The following is a 15541-nucleotide window of genomic DNA, read 5'->3' as shown; positions in this document are numbered from 1 at the left end:
TTCCAAGCTGTAATATTTTAAAATTTGAGATTTTTGGCAAAAAAATTGTAATTTCTTGAGCTACTGCGCCACGTCATGGCAAAGATCTATGGGGCAGTCTAAATCTAAAATATTTTTTATTTAAAATGTGCCATACGGCCTCACATATGAAAAAGTAGAACTGTTCATTGCAGCACTTACCTGGTGCTTTTAAATCTCGTACCCATGACTGAATCATGGCAGGTTGGTTGGTGGCTGACCCCCACCTTGACATGCACCTCAATTTGGTTTGTTTTTCCACCTGTCTTGATTTTGGCAATTGGTGGCTGTTCACATTCAGCCATCAGGCCCTGTCCACAGGCTATTTACTTCATGCAACATTTGCTTGGGCCTGTCCCGCCCACAGCCATGATTGAGTCATGGGTACGGGATTGAAAAGCACCAGGTAAATGTTGCTATAAACAGTTCTACTATTTCATATGTGAGGCCGTATGGCACATTTTAAATTAAAATATTTTAGAGTAGGACTGCCCCAAAGAGATTTGCCGTGACGTGGCGGGGTAGCTGAAGAGATTGCAATTTTTTGCCAAAAATCTCAAATTTTAAAATAGTATAGCTTGGAATTTTTAGTGCAGTGCACATCTTATAATATATGCCATTTTGAGTTTAGCTGGTTTTCTTGTTTTTTCTTCACCAACTAATGATGAAGTTCCCAAGATACCCCTGCCCAAAAAGTGTGCAAACAGCTATAAACCTTGAGGAGCAAATGTACATGTGTCCAGCAAGAAAATCGCCACTACCATATAACTCCTGTATAAAGCAAAGAGTACCGTATAACATGAGCAAGGTAAAATACCTGGACAGTGTAAAGAGAGATAGATGCTAGGTTGGAGGAGGCCACAATGAAAAATGATGCTGTGCAAGGGGCAATTGGACCCGATCAATAGGACCAGCCAGCAATACCACTACTAAATTGCCAGATAGAATAGAGAGCTGATAGCAAAGTCCCACTCGTATCGCTACATTAAATGACCATGTTTACTACGGGAGTATTCCATAGGATTCTCTATTGGACTTGAACAACACCAAATGCAACAAAATACAAAACACAAGCAGAAATGGTTGTCAGAGGGAATATTGTAAATATAGTTTAAAAAAACCTCAAAAAACTGCTTAAAAATAAAACCTGTATTTTATCAGTAATGAAGTTAGTGCGTGTGTATATATACAGTCCTGCTCCTCCTTATTGGCACCCATGAAGTTGAAGCATATAATATGGAATATGCCCTAAAAAAAGAACAAAGTGAAACACCTTTTTTGTATAGAGCACTTGCTAAATACGAATGAGCAAATGATAAATAATTTAAAACAGAAAACAATGGGAGGGTAAAATAGAAAAACCTAAAGCTGCTGTGACACTGGTATTGGTCCCTTTACATTAAATTAGTATGGAAACACATTTTGACTCGCTTGTGGTAAATCACAAATGAGAATCACCTGGGACAAATTTCCGGTGCTCATGTGACATGACTTAGCCAATGAATAATGACTTCAGTGTTTTAAAAAGCCACAAGGTAGGCCCTGTTCCTTTGTCACAATGGTGAAGACAAAGGAGCTGTCTGAGGACATCAAAACTGGTATTATTAGCAAACACAAGACTTCCAAAGGGTATAAGGCCATCTCGGTATAAGGACATCTCCAAAGACCTTGGTATCCAAGTTTCAACAGTGTGCAATGTAATTAAGCAGTTTGCCACACATGGAACCGTCAAGAAACTCCCTGAACGTGGGGGAAAGAGGAAAATTGACAAGACATGTCTTCACAAATTGATGCAAATGGTGGAAAAAACACCACTTCAAACATCCAAAAATCTGAAGGACAACTTGGAACAGTCCAAGGGTCATGGTTTCAACAAGAACCATACGCCACACAGTAAACCAAGCAGAGCTTTATTGGTGAAGGTCAAGAAAGAAACCATTGCTGAAGAAAAGACAAAAAGGAAGGACTGATCTTGTCCAAAGAATACCTTTCCAAACCACAATTCTTTTGGCAAAATGTTCCGTGGACAGATGAAACCAAAATAGACCTTTTTGGCAATGCAAAGCAACAGTTTGTTTACAGACAGCGCAATGAAGTTTGTAAGGAAAAGAACACCCTACCAAAAGTTAAGCATGGTGGAGCATCCATAATGCTGTGGGGTTGCTTTCCTGTGTCTGGTACTGGAGGCCATGACCATATCACAGGAATCATGAAACCAGAGAAGTATCAAGAGGTTTTAGAATGAAATGTTCCACCCAGTCTACGAAAACTTGGTTTGAGTCGAGGGTTCATGGGTCTTCTAGCAAGACAATGACCCAAAGCACACATACAAAAGTACACAGGAATGGTTGTAAAAGAAAAAATTGACTGTTTTAAAATGGACAGCAATGAATCATAACCTCAATCCCATTGAAAATCTTTGGGGTGAGCTGAAATCTTCCATTGGGAAAAAGAACCGTGCAGACATTCAAGAGCTTGAACAAACTGCAGAGGAAGAGCGGGATAAAATACCAGCCTAGAAGTGCTAGAAGCTTATAGATGGCTATAAGAAATGTTTGGAGGCTGTCATCAATGCCAAGGGGTGTGCAACCAAGTGTTAATTAGGGGTCAACCAAGTGTTAATTAGGGGTGCCTTTAATGCTGCACATGCTGTTTATTCTGTTTCTTTTTGAAATTGCCATATGTAAGTTGACAAACAATGCTTTATTATTGTTGTATTACTTTGGACCACTAATTAAATAATCCTGAGGATATAACTTTGGTACATTTCCATTTATTTCTGAAGATATTGTACGGTGTATGAAAAACATGAAAAGGTGACAATAACTGTGCGCAGCACTGTATATTATGTATATGTATGCCTCTGTGTGTGATATGTGTGTGGAAAACAAAAGTTCAAGATTCATCATTTATGGTTTTTAGAAGTCACCTTCTTTTTTATCTTGCAGCATATACTGACATTTTTTGCGCTATATGCATCAAACGTACGCTCGTTTCTGAATTTTAAACTAAGTAAAAAATTGTTTTCTTGTGACTTGTAGAGCAAACAATTGCACACCGGAGGGCTCTGCAGTGCATTTGTGATCATTTTTACAACTTTTTGAAAAGTTGCAAATGAAGAATCAGATGAAAACATCTGGAAACCTAAAACCATACTCACAGTGAAAAAAAACAAACATAAAGAGGTTCAAAAATGGTGCAAGTGGAAAGATGAATTTGGATCACATAAAAAAGGCATAAACCACTGAAATCGCGATAAAAAACAGACGCAAATTTAATGAATCGGGACCCTTTTGTTCTGTGTAAAGTTGTTATTAACCCTCTACCTGACAATCTATGCTTGACCTCATATTCTAGGATTTCTATAACAGAAGATGTGTATTTTAAGGAGGGAAACCTTTCAGAAAACCCGTCTGGGCTGGAAATGGAGTAATTGGTAGCATATGTATGACCTGAGCAGTCTACATCTGTTCCCTCCATAAGTGAATGCCCGGCACAACCTATATACAAGGTTTGACTACACAGCAAGGTTTGACTACTGAATCACAAGTAGAGAAAACTTCAGCAAAACTGAAACGTCATGTTTGCTGTAAGTGATTTGCAGCTGTGACCAAGCAGATTAGTAAAGTCAACAAAGGCAATAATGCGGCTTTTGTTATTTTCCATCTTCATAACCGACACTCCTTCATTGGGTGGGATGGGGAATAGGTGCACCAACACGTGTAACATATCTCAGGTGACAGGAATCACAGTCACAGCAATGTAATGGGTATTAGAGTAGAGCTGTCACACTTTATAGACGTCAGCTAAGTGCGGGCACAATATGGATGAACTGTGTGGGATTATGGATGCCCTATCAGCCTGGCATGATAAGTGGGGGCTGCCAGCCGCAGAAATGTGAAATGTCAGGAAATGCTGTAGAATAACCAATGAACCTATACTGACCGGTTGCGGACCCCGTTGTTCCAATACAAGTGTTTTGGTGGTCTCCACAAGGAGTGGCAAAGATGATGTCCTATAGCTGAGGCATGTGATAGTTAACGCTATCAGTCACCTGAGCAGAGACTGCCAGGGTGGAGGATTGGACCAGGGAGCACCGCCTCATGTGTATCTAGAACATTCCCTGGGACAACCCGTCGCAGTAACCAGGAGGCAGTATATGACTTGGATAATGCCATTTCACCATGGTGTTTTTGAAAATAATCGTAACTCTACAAAATACTTTGTACATGAGGAATGTGCAGTCATCAATAACAAGCTTTTCAATATTAATAAGCTGCTTGTATGGAGTCCAGGGAGGCGTCTTGTTCCCCTCCGAGTCTTCATCCATGACCTCACCATATAGGTGGCTCAGTGCAGTCTCAAAGCGCTGGGGTCCTGAGTTCAAATCCCACCAAGGACAACATCTGCAACGAGTTTATATATTCTCCCCGTGTTTGTGTGGGTGTTCTCCGGGTGACTTCTACACTGCAAATATATACCGATAGGGACAGTGATGCTGATGTATGTACAGTGCTGTGGAATTAATAGCCCTATATAAGTGAATAGATATTACTATTAGGTAGGACTAGAATCAGGAGGCCAAATGTACAGATACAGTGCAACCTAATGGCTTGTTCACAGGCTATGTTATTGTCTCATTTTTTTTCCTGCACATTTTGCTGTGGAGAAATGCAGGGTTTTACTGTACCCACAACGTGAATGAGATTTCTGAAATCTAATACACAGCGTATTTCCTGCAAATACTGTTTCAGAAAAATCTGCTACAAATACTCAATATGTGCACATACCATAATATTGCTACAAATCAAATAAAGTATGATCCACCAGTGGGACATAAAGCACCCCTCCAGCGGTTTTTGTGAGTGGTGCTTTAAATCTAAGTTCCCTACCCCCAGTCTCATATTCACCCACCGGCGGCTTAAGCTTCTAGCATAGCTGGCTGGCTCCGGTTGGCCTCCAGTGATTTGTGACCTGCCGGTACCTTCAGTGTTTTATAACGTCGGAGGTCAAAACTCAATACTAGTCTATGAGAACCTTGTTCTGGCCTTGTTCTGGCTCTCATAGACTTGCACTGGGAGCTTGTGACTTTTGGCCAGTCAGGGGTTATAGTCACAAGATGGCACGACAGGACCAGAGCGACGTAAGTAAAAGGTGAAAGGTAAGTATAATACCGGGGCAGAGACCTCATATTCAAAGTGCCACGTCAGCAGTGATAAAAAAAAATTAAAGTGTTGTAGTGGTGCTTTAAAGCTGTGTTCACCAATTGCATCTGCAAGGTGGTATTTTACTGGATAACAAAAACCAAGCAGCAAATCTGTCTATGATTTACTGCGAGTTGCCTCAGAATGATTTTTTCAAGCTTGACGTGTACTTGCCACAAAACAATGAAAATCAAACATGTCTAAGTAGGTTTGCAAAAATACACGAACATGTAAACAGCCCCATACAGTATAATGGGTACGAGTTCTAACCATGAAAAACTGCATCTGAGGGAGCCCTGGGAGATATCGAACATTCAGACTGGGCTGCATACATGCTTGTCTACATACAAACATTCAGACTGGGCTGCATACATGCTTGTCTACATACAAACATTCAGACTGGGCTGCATACATGCTTGTCTACATACAAGCATTCAGACTGGGCTGCATACATGCTTGTCTACATACAAACATTCAGACTGGGCTGCATACATGCTTGTCTACATACAAACATTCAGACTGGGCTGCATACATGCTTGTCTACATACAAACATTCAGACTGGGCTGCATACATGCTTGTCTACATACAAACATTCAGACTGGGCTGCATACATGCTTGTCTACATACAAACATTCAGACTGGGCTGCATACATGCTTGTCTACATACAAACATTCAGACTGGGCTGCATACATGCTTGTCTACATACAAACATTCAGACTGGGCTGCATACATGCTTGTCTACATACAAACATTCAGACCGGGCTGCATACATGCTTGTCTACATACAAACATTCAGACCGGCATACATGCCTGTGTACAATCAGTATATCAGCCTCCAATCATGTGATCAGTGGCATATGGGTAGATAGATTTGTATATATATATATATATATATATACAAAAAATAAATATATATATATATATATATAAAATAATGGACAGGCAGATATACACACACATATACGATGATTTCTAGGGGTGCCCATACACATACAGATATCTATCCATGCTGTTAGCGGGGTGTACTACCACGTTGCAGCTGCGGTGCGGCATTGTGCCACACAACATACCCAACAGGGTCTTATTATCACAAATTACAGACCTTTGGCTAATCACAGTAAAATCACATGTAATTTTACAGAACAGTTCACAGGTGCCCGGTGGGTGACATGTAATTGATCTGATGGAGATCTCTCTAAGGCTACTTTCACACATCCGGCTTGAGCTCTGCGGCTCAATCCGGCTGTGCAAGCTATGCAACGGATGCGGTGAAAACACCGCATCCTTTGCATAAGTTTTTCCCATGCGGCCTGTCCGGTTTTTGCCGCTTGCGGCATGCTACTGAGCATGCGCAGTGGCAAAAACCGCATGCGGCGGCCGGATGCGGTTTTTGCCGCATCGCGCCGCATCCGGCCGCCATAGGCATGCATTGAGAGATGTGCCGCATCGGCCGAATGCGGCGCGATGCGGTTTTTTTTGCCGCACGAAAAAACGTGCTAGGCAACGTTCCATCCGGCCGCCGCATCGGCTAAATCTGCCGCATGCGGCAAAAACCGGATGGAACGCAAGGCCATGCGGCACTAATTAAAGTCTATGCAGGAAAATCGCAACCGGCAGCAAAAAAAGCCGGTTGCGATTTTCCTGCAAAGTGCCGGATTGTGCCGCAGAGCAAAAACCGGATGTGTGAAAGCAGCCTAATCTGTCAGAAAACTGAATATTGTGCTCTCTGATGAAGATGTTGGTTCAACTTCCAAACATGTAGACAATAAAGCGCCTTGACAAATCGTCCTCTGGATTTCTTGAATCTAACATAAGCAGTGCAGACTACTACTCCTATCCTCCTACTACTCTTTCTACACAATCTGAGGGTTGTGCAGCAGTGTTTAACCCTTCATTCCTCAGTGGTGGGCTAAATGACCCCATAAGGTGAGCAGCTCCTATACCCCTCACCTTTATCATTTTATCCATCGATTAGACCCTATTGCGCCTGTTATCAGTATGAATACAGCACTGGTGGCACCAATACGTGGCTCATCGTCACATACATATACATGTATATATGTACAGGCTCTGGGTGCCCAGATAGCAAGCACCCACCCATCATAGGTGCCTGCCAGGCACAGTTTATTTATAAATAGTGAATGTATGTGTGTATATAAGGACAATACTCCGTCCATACGTCTATTATATATACACACAAACACTATGTGTGTGTGTATATATATATATATATATATATATATATATATATATATATATATATATATATATAAAAATAGTGTTTATATATGGACAAGGCTCTGTCCATATATACCATATATATATATATATATATATGTTATATACACACACATACACTATGTATATATATATATATATATATATATATATATATATATATATATATATATATATATATATATAAATAGTGTGTGTATATGGGGACACCGCTCCGTTCATACATATATTATATACACACATATACACTATATATATACATATATATATAGTGTGCATATAAGGACAAGGCTCTGTCCATACATATACAGTATTATATATATAGCGCTGCGGAATGTTAGCGCTATGTAAAATAAAGATATATATACACATTCACTATATATATAAATAGACAAAGCCCTGTAGTATAAATAGTGTGTGTATATGGGGACACTGCTCCGTCCTTACATATATTATATACACATACATACACTATATATATAGTGTGTATATAGGGACAAGGCTCCATCCATACATATATTACATACACATACATACACTATATATAGTGTGTATATAGAGACAAGGCTCCGTCCATACATATATTATATACACATACATACACTATATATATAGTGTGTATATAGGGACAAGGCTCCATCCATACATATATTACATACACATACATACACTATATATAGTGTGTATATAGGGACAAGGCTCCGTCCATACATATATTATATACACATACATACACTATATATAGTGTGTATATAGGGACAAGGCTCCGTCCATACATATATTATATACACATACATACACTATATATAGTGTGTATATAGGGACAAGGCTCCGTCCATACATATATTATATACACATACATACACTATATATAGTGTGTATATAGGGACAAGGCTCCGTCCATACATATATTATATACACATACATACACTATATATATAGTGTGTATATAGGGACAAGGCTCCATCCATACATATATTATATACACATACATACACTATATATAGTGTGTATATAGGGACAAGGCTCCGTCCATACATATATTATATACACATACATACACTATATATAGTGTGTATATAGGGACAAGGCTCCGTCCATACATATATTATATACACATACATACACTATATATAGTGTGTATATAGGGACAAGGCTCCGTCCATACATATATTATATACACATACATACACTATATATAGTGTGTATATAGGGACAAGGCTCCGTCCATACATATATTATATACACATACATACACTATATATAGTGTGTATATAGGGACAAGGCTCCGTCCATACATATATTATATACACATACATACACTATATATAGTGTGTATATAGGGACAAGGCTCCATCCATACATATACAGTATTATATATACACATTCACTATATATATAGACAAAGCCCTGTAGTATAAATAGTGTGTGTATATGGGGACACTGCTCCGTCCATACATATATTATATACACATACATACACTATATATATAGTGTGTATATAGGGACAAGGCTCCGTTCATACATATATTATATACACATACATACACTATATATATAGTGTGTATATAGGGACAAGGCTCCGTCCATACATATATTATATACACATACATACACTATATATATAGTGTGTATATAGGGACAAGGCTCCATCCATAAATATACAGTATTATATATACACATTCACTATATATATATAGACAAAGCCCTGTAGTATAAATAGTGTGTGTATATGGGGACACTGCTCCGTCCATACATATATTATATACACATACATACACTATATATATAGTGTGTATATAGGGACAAGGCTCCATCCATACATATATTATATACACACACATACACTATGTATATAGTGTGTATATAGGGACAAGGCTCCATCCATACACAGTATTATATATATACACATTCACTATATATAAATAGACAAAGCCCTGTGGTGTAAATAGGGCACCATGCCAAGGACAATGGTCAGTAGGACACCAATGACTAATATTTCCCACGAGTGTGTGCCTATGGCGGGTGCTGCCAGCTGGGCACCGCAGCCTCCTGTGCAGTGTCTGTCCCGCCGCACTTTCCCACCTATGAAGGAGGCGAGTGATGCCACTTACCCGGGATATAGTCAGGGGAGTGCTGAAGTCCTTGCCTCCCACCAGCCTGAACCCCCAGGGAGAGGGGCCATTGAGGGTGACGGTCTGTGCCATGCTGTGTGGTACTGAGCTCGGCACCGCGCTGCTCCCGGGCACTTCTCCGGCCCCGGACTGAGCTCAGTGCCTGCTGCCCGGAGTCCTGCTCACCCGCTGACGTCACGTGGGAGGGGCCCGAATGCCGACTTGGGACGTTGCTAGGTGACGGCGGCTGAGGGCTCTACTTTCTCTGCCGAGGTGGTCAGGATGCGGGTCACTGTGACTCACAGACCCTGGTCCTGCCACTTCCCATAATGACATGTGACTCCCATATGGTCCAGACTGTACACTACCAGTGCGGACCGCTGCAGAGAGGTGTCAGCCTCTGTGAGGAAGCGCACGTCTGACACATCAGTGCCACAGTCATCCACAGCTTTAGGCAGGGCCGGATTAAGGTTGGTGGGGGCCCCTGGGCAGAAAATCTGGTGGGGGCCCCATAACGTTAACATTTTTAGCCATAACAGAGCACGAACCGTAGCATTTAGATATAAATCCAATGAACATTTATCCTGTTCTGCCACATTCAGATTTACAGTGCTACAGATACAGTCCAGGATAAATCACAGCTGTCCACTTACACACAGAAAGTAGAGTTAAGGCTGCTTTACACATTTCGATCTCGTATGCGATCACACACGCCCCCATCGTATGTGCGGAACAGGCAATTTGTTGCCCGTGTCGCATAAACGATTAACCCCCGTCACACGTACTTACCTTCCAAATGACCTCGCTGTGGGCGGCGAACATCCACTTCCTGAAGTGAAAGGGACGTCACACAGCGGCCGGCCAATAGAAGCGGAGGGGCGGAGATGAGCGGGACGTAAACATCCCGCCCACCTCCTTCCTTCCGCATTGCCGGCAGTACGCAGGTAAGCTGCAGTTCATCGTTCCCGGGGTGTCACATGGAGCGATGTGTGCTGCCTCAAGAATGATGAACAAAGAGACGTTCAATTTTTAGAAAATGAACGACGTGTATGCAATCAACGTTTTAACGCACAATCAGGGTCGCACGTAGCTGTCACACACTACAATATCACTAACGATGCCGGATGTGCGTCACTTACGACGTGACCCCGCCGAGACATCGTTAGATATATTGTAGCGTGTAAAGCCCGCTTTTGTCACATATTTTTTATTGATCCCAATGTTAAGGCAGCCAGGGCCGGCTCCAGGGTTTTGTGGCCTCCGGGTGAAAGAGTCTCAGTGGACCCCATCCACACACAGACACGCACACACACACATACAGGCATGCGTATATACATATTTGAAGACAAATTCAGAAAAATACATATAAACAGACAAATATATGCACAGTCATATACACTGACATATATGCAGACACAGACGCATTAGGGGTCGTGCGCACGTTGTGTAATTCCATGCATTTACGCTGCGTATAGCACTGCAGTGTAAATGCATGCGTCCTGCTTCCCCTATACAATCTATGTAGATTGTGCATGATACGTGCGCACGTTGCTTTTATGAACGCAGCGATTTGGGTGCTAAAATGTTGACCCAAATCCGTGCATTCATAAAATGAGCATGTCAATTATTCCGTGCGCTATGGATGCAGCTCCCGCTCTGTCTATGGTGGGGGCAGCAGCCAGAGCGCAGGAAATCGGCTTTTTTTGTACAGAAAAACTGCATCCATTATGCAGTGTTTCTGCAGCGATTTGACGCGCACATGTGCTGTCAAATCGCTGCAGAATATTCAGCAGTTACGTGCGCATGAACCCTTACAGGTATTAATATGGGGAAGTCGCCAGCAGCCTCACTCACCTCTCCCGCTTGTTTCCGTCTAGCTCCTTCAGGACATGTGGCTGTTTCACGATGGCTGTCACTAACACACATGAGTGCACACTGACAGCACTGCTGTATATACATCACAGGAGGGGCTGGGGGCTACGATATATACATTACAGGAGGGGCAGGGGGCATAGACGTTACTGGAGTGGCAAACAGCTCTGGTGGTGTACTCATCACTGCGATGGGTGACAGCACTCTGGGGAACCCATATAGTTCTGGGGGGGGGCGCACAGACTGCTCTAATTCATATATACACACAGTACTGCTTCTTACACACACATCTCTGACACACACACACACACACACACACACACACACACTACAATGCACCCCCCATCACCCCCTACAGACACACACACACACACACAATACAATGCACCCCCCATTACCCCTCCCCACACACACACACACACACACACAATACAATGCACCCCCCATTACCCCTCCCCACACACAATACAATGCACCCCCCATTACCCCTCCCCACACACAATACAATGCACCCTCCATTACCCCTCCCCACACACAATACAATGCACCCTCCATTACCCCTCCCCACACACAATACAATTCACCCTCCATTACCCCTCCCCACACACAATACAATGCACCCCCCATTACCCCTCCCCACACACACACACACACAATACAATGCACCCCCCCATTACCCCTCCCCCTACACACACACACACACACAATACAATGCACCCCCATTACCCCTCCCCCCACACACATTACCCCTCTCCTCACACACAATACAATGCACCCCCCATTACCCCTCTCCCCACACACAATACAATGCACCCCCCATTACCCCTCTCCCCACACACAATACAATGCACCCCCCATTACCCCTCTCCCCACACACAATACAATGCACCCCCCATTACCCCTCTCCCCACACACAATACAATGCATCCCCCATTACCCCTCTCCCCACACACACACACACACAATACAATGCACCCCTCATTACCTCTCCCCACACACAATACAATGCACCCCCCATTACCCCTCTCCCCACACACAATACAATGCACCCCCCATTACCCCTCTCCCCACACACAATACAATGCACCCCCCATTACCCCTCTCCCCACACACAATACAATGCACCCCCCATTACCCCTCTCCCCACACACACACACACACACACACACAATACAATGCACCCCTCATTACCTCTCCCCACACACAAACACTGCACCCCTCATGACCTCTCCCCCCACACACAATACACCCTCCATTACCCCTCCCCCCCACACACAATACAGTGCACCCTCCATTACCCCTCCCTCCACACACAATACAATGCACCCTCCATTACCCCTCCCCCCACACACAATACAACCCTCATCACCCCCTACACACACAAATTACACTGCTCCATCCCTACACACTCCTGCCTCCCCCCCCTCCCTCGGAATACAGTACTCCTCCTCTGCCTGTCACAGAGCTGTGTTCCTTCACAAATGTTCCCCGTTGTGTCCTCAGCCCCTCCTCACTCATCCCCATTAATTACACCTGTCTCTTCAGCTCCTTCATGGAGCGCTCGCTTCCTCATGTCCCCAGTGTGGCGCCGGCAGCACTGTGATGACGTCAGCAAGGTGCTGATCTCATCACGTTGCTGCACGTCGGGGGCGGGGCCCAGTCCCGGCGCGCTGTTCAAATGTATTTACGTCTGAAAGACGCAAATACATTTGAATAGGAACGGAAACAGGAAGCTGCGGTCATCGGCTCTGCTGCGCTCCTCTGCAGTGTACATGCCGGCACACAGCAGAGCCGGCACACAGCAGAGCCGGCACACAGCAGAGCCGGCACAGCGCGCTGCCTCCTGCTCCTGCTAGTGTGCCTGGCATGTAAGGAGCGCAGCGGGGACAGCAGACAGCGGCCCACCACACCGTGCCCCTGCTTCTAGATACGGCCGCAGAACATAGCAGAGAGCATTAGCACACCTCTGACCCCGGAAGTTCAAGCGGCCGCTGGTACTTCCGAGGTCAATCAGCGTCCTGTGCCCGCAGTTTGTTTTTGCGTCTTAAAGACGCAGATGCAAATAAATAGCGGTGCCCCCCCCCCCTCCGAAAACACAGCTGATTTATTAGACTGTCTTTACGGAGGGGGAGAGGGTGTGAAAAAAAAAATGCTGACAGGTGCCTAGTGCCAAGTATGGTGGGGGCCCCCTTAGAAGCTCTTTTGGTGGGGGCCCCTGGGCTCCAGCCCCGCCTGCCCCGCCTATAATCCGGCCCTGTCTTTAGGTCACTGGTGTCCCCAGAAAAGTGGAAAATATAACAGATTGTCAGAAAACCTTCACATCATCAACTCTGAAAGTGACAAGAAAAGTAGAAATCATCTCCAAGAGAATAAGGCATAAATGCGAGCTCACCTGCGGGCCCGGTCACCGACTATCCGGCATCACACGAGGGAGAATGGCCTCAGTCACATGTATTAAAGATTTATTATGGCTGCTGGCATCTTCACGAGGTCAGCACTCATCTCCATAATGGGGTCCCAGGACCACCAATGAATGGAGAGCTGGACATACACTTATATGTCTGGGACTAACATATTCACTGGGCCAGCACTCATCTCCATAATGGGGTCCCCTAACCACCAAAGAATGGAGAGGGGTCATACATGTACATGTCTGGGGCTGACGCTATTGACGTAGTCAGCACTGATCTCCATAATGGGGTTCCCGGACCACCAATGAATGGAGAGGGGGTCATATGTGACGCCCTGGACTAGCCAGGTAGTCACAGACATAACATCACACAACCCCCTCCCCTGGATAGTCAACATCAGTCAAACAAAATCCTTGTTGCCTCCTCCAGGGTCTGATGTCCACACCAGGTGGGGCGGAGCCAGGCGGTTGGCCCCACCCACCGAGGAGTTCACAGGCCTGGAGGAGGGAAAAAGCAGGAGATTCGAGTTGGAGTTGAAAGTGAGAGGACAGAAACTGCTAGTGTCTGGGTAGGAGCCCAGGCACTGTCAGCAATGTCAGCAGACGGTGGTGGCCGTCTGCAGGAGGTGGTGCAAGTCCGCGGAACCGTAGGCACAAAGGCAGGGCCATCAGACCCCGACCTGGCTAGGAGCCGCCGACAACGGTCAAATCCGATAGTGACCGGAACCCCAGGGGTTCCCTAACATCCAAGACCCGATAGAAGGCAACCGTCCACACAGGGAGGATAAAGAGCCACCACCATAGGCTAGAAATCCAAGGTCCAGCGCCTGCGGGCAAAACGGGCTCCTTCGGCACATACACGCCGGGGAGCGGACTACCGTTGGAAAACCATTGGAGTCAATACATCTTACAGCGGTGCAGGGAAAGACAGCCACCATCAACCTGTCCGGGGAGAGCAAAGACACTGCAGCCGGCTGCAGGACCCGTCCATCCAGCCGTTTGGTTTACCAGAGACTCCCCGTACCACCACCGGGCCCCGGGATAACCAACCCCTACTCACGGAGGGGTAACCAACATCCTAGCTGCTCCCTGCCATCGCTCCCGGGAGCCCCGTCACCAGCAGCAGTGGTGCCCATTATCACCACGACCCGTGGGTGGCGTCACGGACTATCTCCCCAAACAAACCACCCCCTTTTCACTCGTGGACGAGGAGCGCTGCTCAAGTCCCCGGGTCCGGCCCACCGCTCGAGCTACCGAGCAGCAGCAGCCCTGGACCCGAGCGTAGCGAGCACGGCCCCTCAGCCCGCGACACATACATGTACATGTCTGGGGCTGGCACATTGACGTAGCCAGCACTGATCTCCATAATGGGATCCCTGGACCACCAATGAATGGAGAGGGGGCCATACAAGTTCATTTCTGGGGCTGGCATATTGACGGGGCCAGCACTGATCTCCATAATGGGGTTCCCGGACCACCAATGAATGGAGAGGGGTCATACATGTACATGTCTGGGGCTGGCATATTGACGTAGCCAGCACTGATCTCCATAATGGTGTCCCTGGACCACCAATGAATGGAGAGGGAGCCATACAAGTTCATTTCTGGGGCTGGCATATAAACGGGGCCAGCACTCATCTCCATAATGGGGTTCCCGGACCACCAATGTCTGGATAGGTGACC

General features: G+C 45.1%; 1 protein-coding gene across 1 annotated transcript in view; it reads right to left on the bottom strand.

The window, feature by feature from the left end:
* PDLIM4 (PDZ and LIM domain 4) overlaps positions 1-9800 on the bottom strand; it is a 248878-nt gene extending 239078 nt beyond the window's left edge. Inside the window, exon 1 of the mRNA XM_075344536.1 lies at positions 9577-9800. Within this exon, the coding sequence (XP_075200651.1) occupies positions 9577-9669 (93 nt within the window). The 5' untranslated portion in view covers positions 9670-9800. The remainder of the gene's footprint in view (positions 1-9576) is intronic.
* Between the last annotated feature and the right edge of the window lie 5741 nt (positions 9801-15541).

Source organism: Anomaloglossus baeobatrachus, chromosome 4 (genome assembly GCF_048569485.1).
Source record: "Anomaloglossus baeobatrachus isolate aAnoBae1 chromosome 4, aAnoBae1.hap1, whole genome shotgun sequence".
NCBI lineage: Eukaryota > Metazoa > Chordata > Amphibia > Anura > Aromobatidae > Anomaloglossus > Anomaloglossus baeobatrachus.
Note: the sequence above shows the minus strand (reverse complement) of the source record. Positions and strands in the feature narration are given on the sequence as shown.